Below are 18,577 nucleotides of genomic sequence, written 5' to 3'. Positions count from 1 at the left end.
CTTGCTCCTGTAGGTTGGGGCGGCGGAGTGTAAATGGCTTACGCGCCGCCCGCCTAAAATATACGAGAATATGGCCCCCTGTGTCTTGTGGGGGAGCATCTTTAGTCACCTCAAGATCTTTTGGCGTAGCAGAGCACCTATCACTGCGGGACTGCGCACAGATTTGGTTCTTTACACTTTTGGAGGTTTACAAATGGACCATCTTTGGATATAATTTCCGTTGGACTTTTTTATTAATTGTGGATATACACTTTTGGTGTGGGTTTTAGCACTTGCTCCTCACACTATTTATATATCAATTCATGTTTTTCATATCTTACAAATTGTTTTTATATTTACATTTCTCTTGTTATGCCAGCTTATGTTTACTGCTAGACATTTTTTTGCACCACCTTTTTAGCACTAAACCCAATATATGTGTCAATCCATATAAAGTGCTTTATATTTAGCCTTATTATATTTGGGACTGGTATAGCCCAGAGCCACTTGGCACGCACAGCTACATTTATGATCGTATTCATTACTGTCACAGGTTACAATCATTAGGTACGCATATCTAATGGTAAGATTGTATTTACTGGACTTATATTTTACTAGTATTGTTGGGATCAGAGTTTCAGCACTCTTCCTTTTCAAAGTCCTGTAGGTCACTCTTCAGGAATAGGCAGTGCCACTACCCCCACATTATCTTTTCTACCCACCCTGTGTATTGGGAGCTCTGTGAAATCTAGGACCAGGAAGGGAAATAAGCTGCGCCTTTTGGTCCAATGCTGTCTGGTTTAGGTCAGATTCTGATTTTAGGCTGACTTTCTAACCTCCATGCTTGTAAATCGCATATGCAGGAGGAGGTCAGAAAGTACGGCTGTGTATTCCTTCCAGCATGTTTTTTTAAATATATCCTTTCTTTTTTGTGGGCAGCAGTTTCTCCTCCCTCCTCTGCCCAAAAATAAAGGCTCATTAATTTTTACAAAACTTTGTGTCAGGAGAATAGTACTCTAGGTGTATATATGATGATGATGGTACAACAGCGCCCTCTGCTGGCTGATAACCAGCTGTGCATTATCCTCTGAGCATCTATTCTGTAACTCGCCTTCCCTCCTTCAAAAGATGAAATAGAGTTCCTGTAATATTATTATTATACAGGATTTATATAGCGCCAACAGTTTGCGCAGCGCTTTACAACATCAGGGAAGACAGTACAGTTACAATACAATTCAATACAGGAGGGATCAAAGAGCCTTGCTCGTTAGAGCTATATAAATATAACAACTTCATGGAGTGATTTGTCCTGCTGGAGACATTTCCATCCAAAAGTGCGACTTATCATATTTTTCATCTATTTTTGCTGTTGCCACTTAAAATATTTTCCCTCTATTAGACTTTTCTTTTCATCTGTTTTAACAAACTCGGAGGAAAAAAAAAATGTTCCATATAAAATATATCACTTAGTGGGACTTTTTTTTTTTTTATTTCTTTTGCCGGTGGCACCTAGAGTCTTTGTCCTTTTATTTTGAAACTCGGATGAAACAATGTTCCATCTAAAATGATATATTTCACTTGGTGGGACTTATCTCTTTTTTCTTTCTTTTGCCAAGTGGCACCCATAGTATTTGTCTTCTATTTTGGATGGTGAGGCTTAGGGTTCTGGTTAGATTTATTGGGTGTAGTCCAGAAATAGGAGGACGAGTACACAGCTTGGTGTGAAGCAGTGATAGCTCAGTGGGTAAGAGCTGTGATTGGACTGCTGGAGACCCGAGTTCAAATCCCTGAGTTGGTGTCTACCTCTTCTCAGTCCCAGGTACTACATGGTACCTGAGCCCCCTGCTGGTGGAACAAGGTAGTGAGAAATATTTCAGACTCACTACCCTGTCTCACCAGCAGGTGGTTCAGGTACTGTGTAGTACCTGGGGGGGTGAGGCAATAAAAACCTAAGTCCCTGCTTTTGGAATGAGCTGCCCCGGTAAGACAGCCCATTCTAATTATATATGTTGCAGTGATGTCACAGACTGTGGACCGAAGAGGCGGGGTGTCCACAACCTAATGTGATGCCCACACATGTTACAGGCCTGTGGGGACCTGGGACTGGAGCAGACTGGTGGGTTGTCCATGGCCTCCAGACTTCCACTCAGGGATTCGAGCTCGGGGTCTGCTGCGCCCTCAGATATTTGCCCTTGGGGGGTCTGCAGAGCTTATGTGGATTCAAACTCGGGTCTACGGCGCTCTGGGTCAGCACTCTTATCCTCTGAGCTACTCGCCTCTGCTCAGTGTTCTTTCCATTATTTCAGGAGTAAATTAAACACAAATTCATATAGAAGACATGGGATTTGAACCTGCAACTCCAAAAAAGCCTCTATGAAGCTGGCTACTAAACCACTACACCATAGCACAGTTCAGGGTTAGCCACCAGCTAAATGGTAAATAAAATGCGACCACCGACTTCAAACTCAAATGGTCTGAGCAATATATGCAAAAATATTTGGAATGAGCTGGATAAAAATGGGACTTAAAATATTTTTGGAATATTTTCGTGTTAAGGTTCTGGCTCAGGAGGGGGTTGTCAGTCATCTCATTAAATATCAAGACTTCGTAAATAAAATTGGATGAGCAACGCCAAATATTTAAGCTGTGGTGTTGGCTGATGGCGTCCATTCATTCTCAGCCACAAACTGAAGTTTATGCCGGTGGGATTCGAACCCATGATACAAAAGAAATCATTGTCAGCCTACTAACCCACTAGGCCATCTCTAATGCTGAGAGTTGCTTGTGTTTATATCACAGATATAGAAGATATCAGATTCTTCTGAGGAGGATCCTTGTGATTGTCCCACCTACCCAAGTCTATGATGATTGCCGTGTCTGTAATATATATTTGGCAGCCAAAAAAAATTGTATATAATTTTCGATTATTTTATAGTATTAGTAGCACATGTCTCATTGGCAAGCAGGCTGAACCACCATCCATCCCGTTACATTTATTGGTTGTTTTCCCACTATATAGCACGGCTTTGGTGCTCGAGGGATTGGAATTTAGGGCCGCAGCTCTTATATTGTGAGCATGTTGAGCCTTTAAAATAGAGACAATGCTTTGTCCATGAAGGGTTCAGAAATATTCACGTTAAAGGAGAATTCCAGCTTTTGTTTTTTTTTAAATATTATAGAATATTAGAAGTTAGAAGTTCATAGCTATTGCCAACATCCTTATGGAAATTCTTGGATCCTGGGATTCTCTGACCACAGACAAGTGGAGCAAGGAAATTGTGATTGGCACACTTGTCCTGGGGGTCAGTGTGGGATCAATGTAACAGGCAGCAAGCTGGCATCTTCATAGGCAACATACACATTTTTTTTTTTTTTTTAAGTAGTTGTAAACCCATATATAAAAAAAACCTGCAAGACAAAGGCATAATGAGCTAGTGTGCATCGCATACTGGCTCATTATAAAAAAAAAAAACGTACCTTAGACTGAAGCCGTTGCAGCATTCCCCATACACCGATGTGACCGGCGACATGTCTCCCGGAGTTATTTCCAGGTTCGCAGGCTCCAGCACGGTCATTGGGAGCCACCGGTCATGGCCCAGGTCCTTTAGAAAATGGTGCGATCGAGCCGTTTCTTCAGTGTGCACGCATGTACCAATTACATTGGCACAAGCATATATGGTAAATATCGCCTAAACCATGCAGATTTAGGAGATATTTACAGTACCTACAGGTAAGCCGTATTATAGGCTCACCTGTGGATACAAGTGGGGCAACAGGATTTACAACCACTTCAAGTGAGGGTTTTGGAGAGAAAGAGTAGGAAAGTGATAAAACCCCAGACATATTTGTTTGCCTGTGTCCCAATGGGGAAATTTCACAGCACTTCCGGTCCTAAAGACAACAGAAAGTGAGGGGAAATCCTATCCTAGTTGCCACTGGAACAGGTGCCCTTGTGTTGTCACATTCCGCTCCCCATCACAGAACGCTCCGGAAGTGACGTTCCATCACCGCCATCTTGCTACACCCCACACCATTGCACAGTAATGATACAGTGAGAAGGGGGCAAGCAGACATCTTGTTACACCCATCTGAGTTTTAGATTTCACACTTATTTTCAACACAAAACGGAGCTTATATGCTTAAATACAGTGTTTTTAAATCCGACGGACTGTTTAGATGTTAAATGTGAAAATCAGAGGTGTTGTCACATCAACCATGTAAGGTCAGCAGGTTTGCTGCTGCTTTCAACATTTAAACAGTCCGTCGGATTTCCAAATACTGTCTTTAAGCATATAAGCTCAGTTTTGTGTTGAAAATAAGTCTCAAATCTAAAACTCCGGTGGGTGTAACAAGATGTCCGCTTGCCCCCTTCTCACTCTATCTTTTCTGTCCAGGAGTGTGGGGTGTAGCAAGATGGCGGCGGAAAAACGTTGCTTCCGCAGCATTCTGTGATAGGGAGCGGAATGTGACACAGCACCCTCATCTCTTGTTGGGGTGACAACTGTAAAGTTTTGGGTTTCCCCTTCCTTTTTGTGAAAAGGTATTTCAGGCTAAAAGTAGAAGAAATCTCCTCATTGGGGACTCAGCAATACAAACTCACCAGAAGGTCTGATCATTCCATACTCCATCCAACATACACAGGACAAATAGAGTGACTCTCCCTAATGGGGGCACAACGAAGTTTAGATTATCCCCTTATACACACACCACAATCATACTTTTTTCAGACTTGCAGAAAACAAGTTTATTTTAATGCATTTTGCCTCTGATACAAGTCCACTGACATTGAGGTGTGTTTTCTGTGCAGGAAGTGGCGGTCCCCCACACCATCTCAGGCGGGTTGATTGCCCCCGTCACCGGTAATGACGTTGGTCTGAGACGCGCTGAAATCAAACATGGAATGCGGGAGCTGATCTTGTGCAAAGACGAGAAAGGGAAGGTGGGCCTGAGATTACGAGATGTGGACAAGGTAAGCACATGAGGAGAACTGCTCCAAAAAGCAAAGATTGTAATAAATCATCCTTTTTTTTTTTTAAATCTCTCAGATCTTATCCCTATAACCATACATGGTTTTAAAGCTTAGCCGGTTCCTGCTGAACCATTAATGGGTAAAGGTATATAGCTCTAAAGTTAAAGGGGTTGTAAAGGTAAATTTTTCCCCTAAATAGCTTCCTTTACCTTAGTGCAGTCCTCCTTCACTTACCTCATCCTTCCATTTTGCTTTTAAATGTCCTTATTTCTTCTGAGAAATCCTCACTTCCTATTCTTCTGTCTGTAACTCCACACAGTAATGCAAGGCTTTCTCCCTGGTGTGGAGTGTCGTGCTCGCCCCCTCCCTTGAACTACAGGAGAGTCAGGACGCCCACTAACACACAGCTCCTTTCTCTATCTGCAACGTAGAGAGCATCCTGACTCTCCTGTAGTCCAAGGGAGGGGGCGAGCACGACACTCCACACCAGGGAGAAAGCCTTGCATTACTGTGTGGAGTTACAGACAGAAGAACAGGAAGTGAGGATTTCTCAGAAGAAATAAGGACATTTAAAAGCAAAATGGAAAGACAAGGTAAGTGAAGGAGGACTGCACTAAGGTAAAGGAAGATATTTAGGGAAAAAAAAATGTACCTTTACAATCCCTTTAACTTGGGTGCAACCAGCCTTCTGGATTTGCTTGCCCCGCCTGGAGAAGACAATGGCCTGGCAAGAGGGACTCCCCTGACAATACTGTCTGTTGATGAGGGAATCATGCAAGTTTCTTCACTGCAACCCCTGGTTGGAGAAAATAAATTTGCAACGTCTATGGCCAGACTAATAGCTGGATTCAGGTAGGGGGCACGCATCTTTGCGGCGGCATTGCGTATTTACACTACGCCGCCGTAAGTCAGAGAGGCAAGTGCAGTATTCACAAAGTACTTGCCTCCTAAGTTACGGCGGCGTAGCGTGAATAGGCCGGCGTAAGCGCGCTTAATTCAAATGAGGATGTGGGGGGCGTGTTTTATGCATATTAACTGTGACCCGACGTGATTGACGTTTTTTACGAACATGCGCCGTCCGTGTACATATCCCAGTGTGCATTGCGGCAAAGTACGCCGCAAGGACGTATTGGTTTCGACGTGGACGTAAATTACGTCCAGCCCTATTCACGGACGACTTGCGCAAACGACGTAAAATTTTCAAATTTCGACACGGGAACGACAGCCATACTTAACATTGGCTACGCCACCTGGGGGGCATCTTTAGGCGGCGTATCTCTTACGGAAACGGCGTATCTTTACTGCGACGGGCGCACGTACGTTCGTGAATAGGCGTATCTTGTTATTTACATATTCTACGCCGAACTCAATGGAAGCGCCACCTAGCGGCCAGCCTAAATATTGCACCCTAAGATACGACGGCGCAGGCTGCCGTATCTTAGATAGGTTTAAGTGTATCTCTGTTTGAGAATACACTTAAACTTAGGACGGCGCAGATTCCGAGTTAGGTCATGAAGTCTCCCCTGCTTTATCTGTAATGTAACAAACAAGTTAATTGGATGAGATTTTCGTATGACGAATACCAAGATAGGATATTAGGAAAAAAATGGTGCCAACAGAATATGGAGCAACTGTGCATAGTATCCAATCAGCTTCTATCTTCAGCTTTTAAAAAGGAAAGAAGGAAGCCGGTTTTCCATGCTTCTGATTCTGTCAGCTCCAGTCTAATGCTCCGTTCACAAATGAGCCGCATGCGCCTCACAGCAGGGGTCCGGTGTGTGCTGGTTCACCATTTTAGGTCCAATTTCAGACCAGAAGACGCACATTGTTTTTGTGCAAAATGCACCGGACCCACTGCAGGGATATGTGAACCGGCTCCATAGAGAGCCGGTCAAAATCTCCTACTATTGCAAGTTGGATGCGGAGATTCCACATCCAATTCGCCTAGGTGTGAACCCAGCCTTAGGCCTCGTACACACACGTTTGGTTAACCAGAGGACAACGGTCTGATGGACCGTTTTCATCAGTCCAAACCGATCGTGTGTGGGCCCCATAGGTTATTTAACCTTAAGTAAAAAAAAAAAAAAGCCAACTTGCTTTAAAATTAACCGATGGATTCCTAACCGATGGGGAAAAAAAACGATCGTTAGTAGGCACGACCATCGGTTAAAAATCCACGCATTCTCAGAATCAAGTCGACGCATGCTTGGAAGCATTGAACTTCGTTTTTTTCAGCACGTCGTTGTGTTTTACGTCACCGCGTTCTGACACAATCGTTTTTTTAACTGATGGTGTGTAGGCGCGACGGACCATCAGTCAGCTTCATCGGTTAACCTATGACAACGGTCCTTCAGACCGTTCTCATCGGATGGACTGATCGTGTGTACGAGGCTTTAGGTACTTTCCTCCAGAACGTGGGAACTCTGCATCTGAGAGCACGGGGGGGGGATGTAAAATAGAGGAAGATCTTTGGGGTGATTGGAAAGGCCAGTTTTGGGGCAGCAGAGATACTGAGGAATTGTTTGCCGTGTCTTTCCAGGGAATATTTGTCCAGCTGGTTCAGGCCAACTCTCCGGCCTCTCTGGTCGGCTTACGGTTTGGGGATCAGATTCTGCAAATCAATGAACAAGACTGCGCAGGATGGAGCACCGACAAGGCACACAAAGCGCTGAAAAAGGCCGGACAGGACCGAATCAGCATGATTGTACGAGACCGGTGAGTTCCCAAAGATAACCTGCAATGTGAGAGCCCCCCGGGTGCCGTGACAGTCCTGTATAGAATGTGAGCAGACCCCCCCCACACACACACAAACACACACCCGATCACCTGACTGCCCCCTACACTCAGATCGATCAATCAGCAGTTTACACACTTGTATCTCCCCAACAGCTGGAGGCACCGGCTGCAGTTTGTTTAATTACACAATTTGTTGTTATTAATACAAAACATTCCTGGATGGTAAAACGGACCACAAATTCCACTTTATTAGCCAATAAACATTTATTAGACCACAGACGTACATCATTCTGTCATCAAGTGTCCAGAGTAGCACTTCTATCTCTGAGATCTGCCAAATACGCTGGGCCTGTAATGTTGAAGCGGAGAGAGACACACAAGAGTTAACGGACATTGCACTAGTACACTGCCCCCTAGTGGAGAGAGATACACATACTTGGAACATATTTATCTAAGACTAGAAGCATTGCTATATCAAAGGGGTTGTAAAGGTAATTTTTTCCCCTAAATAGCTTTCTTTACCTTAGTGCAGTCCTCCTTCACTTACCTCATCCTTCCATTTTGCTTTTAAATATCCTTATTAAAGTCAGAGACCAGACAGAACTGATCTACACATTTGTCAGGGAGTCAGAAAGAATTGAAGCATTAGGATCAATATAGCAGCCAGGCATTAATTGGCTCATAAAGAAGAGCTCAGCAATGTCCTCCTCTGTGTACTAGGAAAACCACCAACTCATTCTTAAGGAGGTCTCTGCAATGAAACTTGAAGTAAACCATTTAATTGTAAAACTTGTGTATTCTGTTCACAGTCCATTCCAGCGCACAATAACGCTGCAGAAAGACAGCGCAGGACAAGTCGGGTTCATTGTCAAGAAAGGACAGATCTCATCCCTGGTGAAGGACAGCTCTGCCGCCAGAAATGGGCTGCTAACCAACCACTATCTGTGTGAGGTCAATGGGCAGAACGTCATAGGACTCAAGGTAAGCCGAGCTCTCATACAGTGGGAACATCTAGGGAGCAGAATGATTTTTCTAAAGTGCACATTACGTGACTACATGACTACTCGGGTTATGCTGCTACCTTCAGATTAAAAAGGATCTAGTCCAAAGAAAATAAAGAAACACACACATATATTCGATATAACCCCCTCCCAGCTAAGCTTCAGTTATTAGCATATGTTCCTAGTTATGCATGGCTTACAGAGGTTTTCTCTTATCACCTTTTATGAGCGTTAGTCTCATACTTGGGACAAGTGCCTCCATGGGCTTTATCCAGATAGGTCACCACAGCCAGTAGTCCTAGAGAAACTGTACCTGGAGCCCACAAGCAAGTGCAGGGACAAGCCTGTAATGCTTCCGGCCAGTGTGAGATACAATGATCTCCAGGGTACAGAGTACCTGATGACCTTGCTGGATGGGTGCTCTACCGATCCAGGGCAAAGATTCCCTGAAGACCCTGTGTAGTGCACCCACCATGACTGGTAAAGTTTGGTCCTGCAGCTTGGACAGGAGAGTGCCCCTTGTACTAGTGACGTGGCAGCATTTCCCTAGAGTGAGCATTCCTAGGTGAGCAGGGTTGTTTTTTTCCCTTGAGCAATAGTGTTCAAAGGGGAGGCGAAGATGCAACTTCTCCTGAGGGAGAAAGACCTTGGCCACAGACTTGTCCAGCAAGAGGCCCTGATATTCCAGATGCAAGGAGGAAATTGAACCAACTTGCACACATTGAAGACTCACCCCAGATTCTCCAGGGTCTTGATGGTTATGTACAGGCCAGCCAATAAAGCACGCAGGAGCCGGCTTTCCAGGTACCACAGAAAAACGTGGGAGTGTCAACCCACTGGCCAGGATTTTGGTGGAGCCAAAGCCAGGCTGTGAAATGGAAGAACCTCTGAAGGTAGCGACAAATGGGGGGATGTGGAGAGAAGTGTTTTTATGTCAAATCAAGGCCAAGCACACCAATTCCATGCAGAACTTTCACACCTTCAAGAAGAATTTCAGGGACTTTATCCAAAAAAGACCAAACTCAGTCTTTCTTCAGAACAAAAAGGTTGGCATAAAATCCCTTGAACCGTGCCGAGGACGCAACTGGGGCTATGATGCCCTGATCCAGAAGACCCTGCACCACAAAACACAGGTTGGCTAGACGACGCAGAGAAGAATGGAGATTGAAAGGAAAGAACGGATCCGGGGGAAAGGACCCATCTGTTCGAAATGTGAGCAAGCCAGCAATCCACAAACAAAAAACACCCACCCATTGAGATATAGGCGTGGGGTCAAACCATCATGTGGAGGAGGGCAGACTGAGTTCTTGGGCTGCCAAGGTGGTTTGTGGGCAAAGGAGGCAGAGGGTTTGGTGGCCTTGTCCTTTGAGGAGGAGCCCTGACCACAAAAATTACGTTTGTAAGCTTAAAAAGAAGGACCTGCCTTGCAACGAGAATCCTTAAGCTTTAGAGCCCGAGGAAGGTTGTCTCCCCCCCCCCCCCCAATGACATTCTTGATGATGCATCCAAGAACGTGCCGAATAGGCGGACACTTGGGAATGGCATTTTTTTGTAAGTACCTTCTTGGAAGGCTGGTCAGCCAACCAGCACTTAAGCCAGCTGAGACACCGCAAGACCACTGAGGAAGTGGCAATATCAGAGACCACTAGAATGAGTCCATGGCTGCGTTGCACAAGTATTGGAGCCCCAGACTAGTTGCTCTGCTAGTCCAACATAAGCTGGGGGGGGAGAGAACGACCTGCTCTGTAGTCGGCCCCTGGTGTAGCAGCTTGGCCCACTCATTCAGGGTCTGTGAAACCATAGCCAATACCGGGACCCAAAGGGTCAAGGCCCCGGAGGCCACATAAAACAAGTCCTGGGCTCTCAAACCAAAAATGGTGCCAGTGGCTCAGCCCCCTTCACTCTCATGTGTCCTTCAATAAACTCTTACAAAGTTGATAACTTTAATGCCTTGTCTTACTTTGTGACAGAAAAGTGAAATTTAGATATTTTTTTTTTAACAGATAAAAATGAATTTAGATTTTAAATAATTTTACACTGGAAAAGTGTGGTCATAACAGAGGTAGTACCAACATTGAAAACCATGTATTCATAACCGATAGGACAACAAGTAAACATTTGTGTTAAATGGTGTTCACCACATTGTCCCTGGATGATGACAGCTCAAGCGTTAAAGTGTTTTTTTTTTTTTCCTCATAGGATCGTCAGATTGTGGACATTTTAGCATCAAGCAGCCGCACTGTAACCGTGACAGTGATCCCCGCTGTTATATTTGAACACATTATAAAAAGGTAAGATCACATGTCATCCTACCATACAGAGAGGAGGGCGTCCATCTATCTTTAAAGTAAAGGTTCGTCTTTCGTAATATGTTATATTCAGGGTGTAACCTGTTGGGAACAGACCGGCCCCCGCACCTCCTTGATCCCTGATCTTACAGCTAGTGGGGGTTCTTCTCCCCACCCCCCACTAGATGTCACAATAAAAAAAAAAAAAGGCTGAGCGGGGCTCCGGCGGCATCACTCATCCACAGTGTCCTGTGAATGGAAAACTACAAGGTCCAGCAATCTTTGCGGCTATCAGCTTGTAGTTCATTCTCTCTTCCTGTCAGATTGCTTGGCCGTATGGGAAAGCAGATACACCGGCAGATCTGATGGAGACCTGCATTGCACCAGCAATCTGCTGATGACTGGTGCAATGCTTTACAGGCTCAAAATAAATGACGTTTTTGTTTATCTTAAAAAAAAAAGTGAATTTATTTTATTTTTTTCTTTAAAGTGAACTTATCCTTTAAGATCACCCAGCCATTGGGGCAAAGCTCCTCCCTGCAGCTGAGCAATAGTGTTTATTGTACAAGGTTTCTACAGCTGCATCTGAAGCATTCCTACAAGTAGCTGTGTGAATGACTCTGAACCATCACAGGAGTCTAGTTATGTGAATGGGGAGAGTTCCATGCCCCACAATAAGCTGTGTGCATGTACCTAATGTTCTAATGGTCATTCACAGACCGTGATGACAAATGTGCATGCAGGACAGTGTTTTAAAGTGATATTGAAGTCTTTCTTTAAAAATAACAAACATATTATTACCGTACTTACCTGCTCTGTGTAATGGTTTTGCACAGAGCAGCCCCGATCCTCCTCTTCTCGGGTTCCTCGCTGGTGCTTCTGGCCCCCCACAGCAAGCAGCTTGCTATGGGGGCACCTGAGCTGCAGCTCTGTCCATTCAGCTGTGGAGCCACAGTTCGGGTCTGCTCTCTCTCCCCTGATTGGCTGACTGATTGACAGCAGCAGAAGCCAATGGCGCCACTGCTGTGTCTTAGCCAATTAGCAGGGAGAGTCCTGGATGGCCAAGGCACTCATGCACATCGCTGGATAGAGAGGGAGCTCAGGTGAGTATTAGGGGAGAGCTGCACACAGAAGGCTTAACTCAATGCATTCTATGCATGAAGATACAAAACCTTCTGCCTTTACAATCACTTAAGACCCATTTCTCCAGGTGCTTCATCACTAAAAACAGCGCCTGTAAAGCACCTGAAAAGAAGCATCACCTGCAATCCCAGTGTGAAAGTCGAAGTGCTTTCACACTGGTGAGCTGCGCTGGCAGGACGCCAAAAAACGTCCTGCAAGCAGCTTCTTTGAGGCGCTTTAGGAGCGGTGTATACACCACGCCTAAAGTGCCCCTGCCCATTGAAATCAAAGCAAAGTGCTTTGGCAGCGACGCTTTTAACCCTTTATTCGGCCGCTAGTGGGGGGTTAAAAGCACCCCTAAAAAAGACAGTAAAGCACCACTAAAACTAGCAGCGATTTACCACCTATGCCTACGCGTTTTCAGTGTGAAAAGGACTCTTAGTCAAAGATATCTACTAAACAGCAGGTTTTTATTTTTTTAAAGTTTCTAGCTTCCTTGAAGTTTGAATAGATTGCACACATCTCACCTCTAGGAAGCCTTGTGAGCAGAAGCAGGAAGAGGGGTCAGAAGGGGTTACTGTGGAAGACAGCCCTGACATCATCAATAATGGTCATCTGTTCTTTTCTTGCAGAATGTCATCTGGTATCATGAAGAACTCTATGGATCACTCTATCCCAGAGGTGTAACAGGGACATGTACACGGATGGCACAGCAATGTGCACCTTTCAGAGACTGTTTTTATGGTGTGGGGTTGAAATACAATTCTACAATGCACTTTTGTCGTTCTCCTGGTGGGGGCGATCTGATGGCGTACATCTTCCTGAATAACAGAAGCTGTGATTTCTCCTTGTTTGACTCTGCATATATGTATTGCTGCCCAAATGTCCACCCTAGTGGATCCATCTGTATGGAAAGCCTAGTATACGAGTTAGTAGTGTAGTGTGCAAGGTCAGAATGGGACGGACAGATCCGAATCTACTTTTACCACCTTGCATGCTACATGGACCAAAAAAAATAAAAATACCCGCAACTGCCACTGGTGATCACTTTCCATACATACAGGCAGATCAGGACAATCCGAAACAGACACGCCGTGACACACTCACCTCCATAGTCATCGCTTCTCTATCCAGTTTTCATTGGTTGCAGACGACCCATGTAGTAGTTACGCCCTTTTATATTTATGTCCATTTTCCTTTTCTGAATCGCATCCAAACTTAAACAGTTAGAGGAAGTGACACTTGTAGTGATGTTTTAAAAGAGAACCTGTCATTCATGAACAGTGAAAGTACTTTGAAGGCTGGATCAACAAGAAAATTCTACTGCAGTAAGTTTACCAGTTTCAGGTTATACAACAAGTTGTATTGCTGCTCAGCACTCAGGGTGCGGCCTATTTATTAATGACAGGTACTCTTATCTATAAATCATGTTGTGTTCTGTAAACCTTACTGTACTCTTATTATACCGCTGTGCTGGTACAGTTTTCTTATGTTACACTCCAATACTTTAATAAAGAAAAAAGTAAAATAAAGAATTTACCTTTTCTCCGAGTCGGATGTGAACACTTTACAAAAAGGACCGAGGATTTTTGTATCTAAAAACTTCCCATCAGAAGTAAACAGACATGGTTATACATCGAATGTAATACAGGAGCAGATCACAACCCCTGGTAAGCTCAACACTCATCCTCTGGATGCTCCCCTTTTTTCAGCTGCTTCAAGGATGAAGCAAAGATAGAGGATCATTTTTTCATATACAGTATATACTCGGAGTATAAGCCGACCCGAATATAAGCCGAGGCACCTCATTTTACCACAAAAACCTGGAAAAACTTATTGGCCCAGATTCAGGTAGGGGCGCGCACTGATACGGCGGCGCAGCGTTTCGTTTTTACGCTACGCCTCTGTAAATTACTGGAGCTACGCTTCATTCACGAAGCATTTGCTCCGTAATTTGCGGCGGCGTTTCGTAAAAGGAGCCGGCGTAAGCGCGCGTAATTTAAATGATCCCGTAGGGGGTGTGGATCATTTAAATTAGGCGCGTTCCCGCGCCGAACGTACTGCGCATGCTCCGTCGGGAAAATTTCCCGACGTGCATTGCGGTAAATGACGTCGCAAGGACGTAATTGGCTTCGACGTGAATGTAAATGGCGTCCAGCGCCATTCACGAACGAGTTAGGCAAACGACGCAAGATTTGAAAATCGCGATGCGGGAACGACGTCCATACTTACCATTGGCTGCGCCTCCTAATAGCAGGAGAAGCCTTACGGCGAAAACTACGTAAAAAACGAGCGCCGGCCACGCGTACGTTTGTGAATCGGCGTTAGTATGCAATTTGCATACTCTATGCTGAAAACTAGGGAGCTGCGGTGGCTCAACGCGATTGGCACTGCGCTGACAAGCCATTCACCTCTGCAGCTAGAGGTTCGGATCCCGGTCTCGGCTTCATGTGAATTGAGTTTGGTGGTCTCAGCCCGGCTCCCGGTGGGCGTGCTATGCAAGGTAAGCCTGCGCTTAGTACGCCCACCCCCCTCCCACAAAAACCACCACACCTACACACGCACTCTAAATTGGGTTAACACACGCACATTGACCACGCGGTCTCTAAAGAGAGGCGAAGGACTAATGGGGCTGGTTGAGCGGGCAAATCCTCTCACTCCCTTATAGGGAGTCCCTCTGCCCCGTTGGGCTTCAAAGCGGAGCAGGTAGGGCGGGCTGTGTGGGAGGACCCCCTCACACACCCGTCATTGCCACCCGGGGCATGGAGAAAGGTGGCAGATTGCCTCTGGGGGAGGCCTGCCTACTCCCAACTCCTGCAGTCCAGCTCCTCTCTCGAGCACACGCACAAAATACACTTTAAAAAAAAAAAAAAAAAAAAAATACCGGAGCGCCACCTAGCGGCCACCGTAAGAATGCACCCTAAGATACGACGGTGTAAGAGAATTATGCCAGTCGTATCTTAGGCTACAGTCGGCGTATCTAGCTTTCTGAATACAGAAAGTAGATACGCCGGCGCTACTTAGCAATTATGCTGCGTATCTATGGATACGCAGGCGTAATTGCTACCTGAATCTACCCCATTGACTTGAGTATAAGGCTAGGGTGTCCATCTGCATGCCTCACTGTGCCCATGACTAGACGTTTAACATGGGAGTCCATAGAAGGGGTGCCCGGCTTTGAAAAAATAAATAAATCTGTGCTCCCCAGCCGTAGGTCCTCCAGACAACAAACTTTGCACACCTGTAGAGGAGAAATGGGGCTACATGTGTGCCAATTTCCGGGTCCAGGGGACCTACGACAGGCCAGTACCGGGTCCCCAAAGTCACTGGAGAAATGACCGTTTAACATGGGAGTCTATGGAAGGGGTGCGCGGCTTTAATAAATCGGTGCTACCCGGCCGTAGATCCCCCGGACAACAAACTTTGCACACTTGTAGAGGAAGAGTGAGGCTACATTTGTGCCAAGACCTACGGCCAGCCGGCACCGTATCTCCAAAGTCCGGGAGGTCGGGCGCAAAAAGGCGACTCGAGTATAAGGCGAGGGGGGCATTTTCGGCACAAAGAAAAATGTGCTGAAAAACTCGGCTTATACTTGAGTATATACAGTATATAAGTCAGCCTACAAAAGCAGTCAGTGATTTTATATATATTCCATCCAAGGGATACCAATAAGAGAGGAAATGTTCTATATTATTAGCCTTAGACCCCATACACACTATTAGATTTCCTGCTGATTTTTGTCTTCAGATTTAGGCCCCTTCCACACAGGGATGGATCCACTTGCAGCGGTCCACCAGCTCAGCGTGAGATCTCTCCGCTGATCTGGCGGATGACACGTCCCTCTCCGCTGATCTGGCGGGGAGGGGCTTGTCCAGAACTGCTGTCTCTTATAGAGAGATCGAACGAAAACGGACAGCATGTCAGCTTTCACCAGATCTCACCCGATCCGATATGGACGGATGGCGACGTATCAACATCCGTCTGATTTTAGCGGATCAGATCGGGTCGGATGTCAGCGGACATGTCTCTGCTGACATCCGACGCTCCATAGAGAAGAATGGAGCGGCCGTTCAGGTCCCCTGAAAGAAAGTGACAGGCGGACCTGAATGGCCCGACCGTGTGAAAGGGGCCTTAACAAAACCATATAATGAGGTCATACCTTAAAAGGGGTTGTATAGGTTTTTTTTTTAAACAAACATGTCATACTTGCCTCCACTGTGCAGTTCGTTTTGCACAGAGTGGCCCCGATCCTCCTCTTCTGGGGTCCCACGCCAGCTCTCTCGGCTCCTCCCCACAATAGCTAACCCCCTCTGGGAACTGCTATAATAAGGCTTACCTGTAGGTATAAAGAATATCTCCTAAACCTGAATGGTTTAGGAGATATTCCCCTCGCAATGCGCCGCTGACTGCATCGGCGCATATGCAGGGGGGATCCTCAGCTAAAGGACCAGCAGCCGCTGGACCTTGCCGAATTTAAATCTCCCGCACGCGCGGGGGAGTGACGTCATCGCCGCTCCAGCCAATCACAGCGCTGGAGCGGCGATACCCGGAAGACATGCCGGAGCAAGATGATTTCTCGCTCGGCGTGAACCAGGTAAGTTTTACACACCTCGTTCCGAGGTAAGTACTTTTGCCTTGCAGGAGAAAAAAATAAATAAAAAATGTTGATGCGGGTTTACAACCGCTTTAACTCTCAGCATACCAGGGGACAGGAGAGACCACTAGAAGATCAGATATGGCTCATGACTGTGGCTCAGGCCAGTTTAATACATTCAGCAGGACAGACAGCAAATGACAAGCAACATCAAAAATAGATATATCTCTCTTTCTATATATAGCTTTATAAGTGATTTCTTCATTGCAGTAGTAGCTACATTTACCTGTCCACAAAGCTCGGTGTCAGGGAGACAAGTGACCAAGTAAAAGGTTTTCCATTCCGTTCACCGACTCCCAGGAATCTAAAAAGGAGAATCGGGCAAGTGCAAAAAAACAAGTTTTGAAGTGCTGAAAAGAAGTGCGGAGCCGCCCGGTGGAGTTTGTGGTAATCCCTAAAGAGCTCCTCCAAGTGGGCATTACACACACTGCAATGTAAGCGACCTGCACAGACACTGACTCCAACAGGGCATAGGGGGGGGGGGTAACACATAGGGGAGCACAACCCCCAAAGTGCCAGGAGTATAATGGATGTCACAAAGGTTGAGGAGAATAAAAAAAGGGGGGGGAATGTCCTCACGTGATGCAATTAGAAGCGGGGCTTAGCAGCATGTCTCAATAAATGAGCCAGGGTCTGTGCAACCAAACCATGCGACATGCCAAAAGAATGCAGCAAATGCAGAAATGTGCAATCTGGTGACAAACATCAGCATTCGTTTCTCTATTAAAGAGTCGATTAGCCTAAAACGTGCCATTTACTTCTTCTAGAAAGAACCGGCAACGCTATAGTATTAAAACGTACTCGCAACTATGAGAAACCGAATTTCAGTATTCATTTCAGGGTGGCTATTGCTCTACAGCAGTGGTCTCCAAACTGCGGCCCTATATGCTTGCCTTTATCCAGCCCTTGGGGCACCATTTCATCCACTGACACCAATGACAGGGCACAATGCCTCCCGAGGACACCAACAATGACCGGGGCACAATTTCTCCCACGAGGACACAAACGACGGGGAACAATTCCCCCCTGCGGGGACACCAACGACGGGGCACAATCCCCCCCTGCGGGGACACCAACGACGGGGCACAATTCCCCCCTGCGGGGACACCAACGACGGGACACAATTCACCCCTGCGTGGACACCAACGACGGGGCACAATCCCCCCCTGCGGGGACACCAACGACGGGGGAAAAAAAACCCCTGCGGGGACACCAACGACGGGACACAATTCACCCCTGCGGGGACACCAACGACTGGACACAATTCACCCCTGTGGGGACACCAACGACGGGGCACAATTCCCCCCTGCGAGGACACCAACGACAGGGCACAATTCCTCTCCACGGAATTAACGGGGCACAATTATTCCTCCTGCAAGGACACCAGCGACGGGGCACAATTCCCTTTGCGAGAATACCAACGGCAGGGCACAATTCCCCCTGTGAGTACACCAGCGATGGGGCACAATTCCCTCCAAGGACATTAACGACGGGGCACAAATCCCCCTGCGAGGACACCAGCAACAGGGCACAATTCCTCTCGCGAGTACACCAGCGATGGGGCACAATTCCCTCCAAGGACATTAACGACGGGGCACAAATCCCCCTGCGAGGACACCAACGACGGGGCACAATTCCTCTCGCAAGCACACCAACGACGGGGCACAATTCCTCTCGCAAGCACACCAACGACGGGGCACAATTCCTCTCGCAAGCACACCAACGACGGGGCACAATTCCTCTCGCAAGCACACCAACGACGGGGCACAATTCCTCTCGCAAGCACACCAACGACAGGGCACACATACCCCTGCGAGGACACCAGCGA

General features: G+C 46.4%; 1 protein-coding gene across 1 annotated transcript in view; it reads left to right on the top strand.

Annotated features, from left to right (window-relative positions):
- Positions 1 to 13,634, top strand: part of SDCBP2 (syndecan binding protein 2) — a 45,255-nt gene extending 31,621 nt beyond the window's left edge. Inside the window, exons 5-9 of the mRNA XM_040331252.1 lie at positions 4,787 to 4,948; positions 7,488 to 7,663; positions 8,494 to 8,665; positions 10,885 to 10,976; positions 12,728 to 13,634. Coding sequence (XP_040187186.1) covers positions 4,787 to 4,948; positions 7,488 to 7,663; positions 8,494 to 8,665; positions 10,885 to 10,976; positions 12,728 to 12,782 — 657 coding nt within the window. The 3' untranslated portion in view covers positions 12,783 to 13,634. The remainder of the gene's footprint in view (positions 1 to 4,786; positions 4,949 to 7,487; positions 7,664 to 8,493; positions 8,666 to 10,884; positions 10,977 to 12,727) is intronic.
- Positions 13,635 to 18,577: the final 4,943 nt, after the last annotated feature.

The sequence above is a fragment of the Rana temporaria genome, chromosome 12, assembly GCF_905171775.1.
Source record: "Rana temporaria chromosome 12, aRanTem1.1, whole genome shotgun sequence".
NCBI lineage: Eukaryota > Metazoa > Chordata > Amphibia > Anura > Ranidae > Rana > Rana temporaria.
The sequence above is the reverse complement of the archived record's forward strand: the minus strand, read 5'-3'. Positions and strand labels throughout refer to the sequence as shown.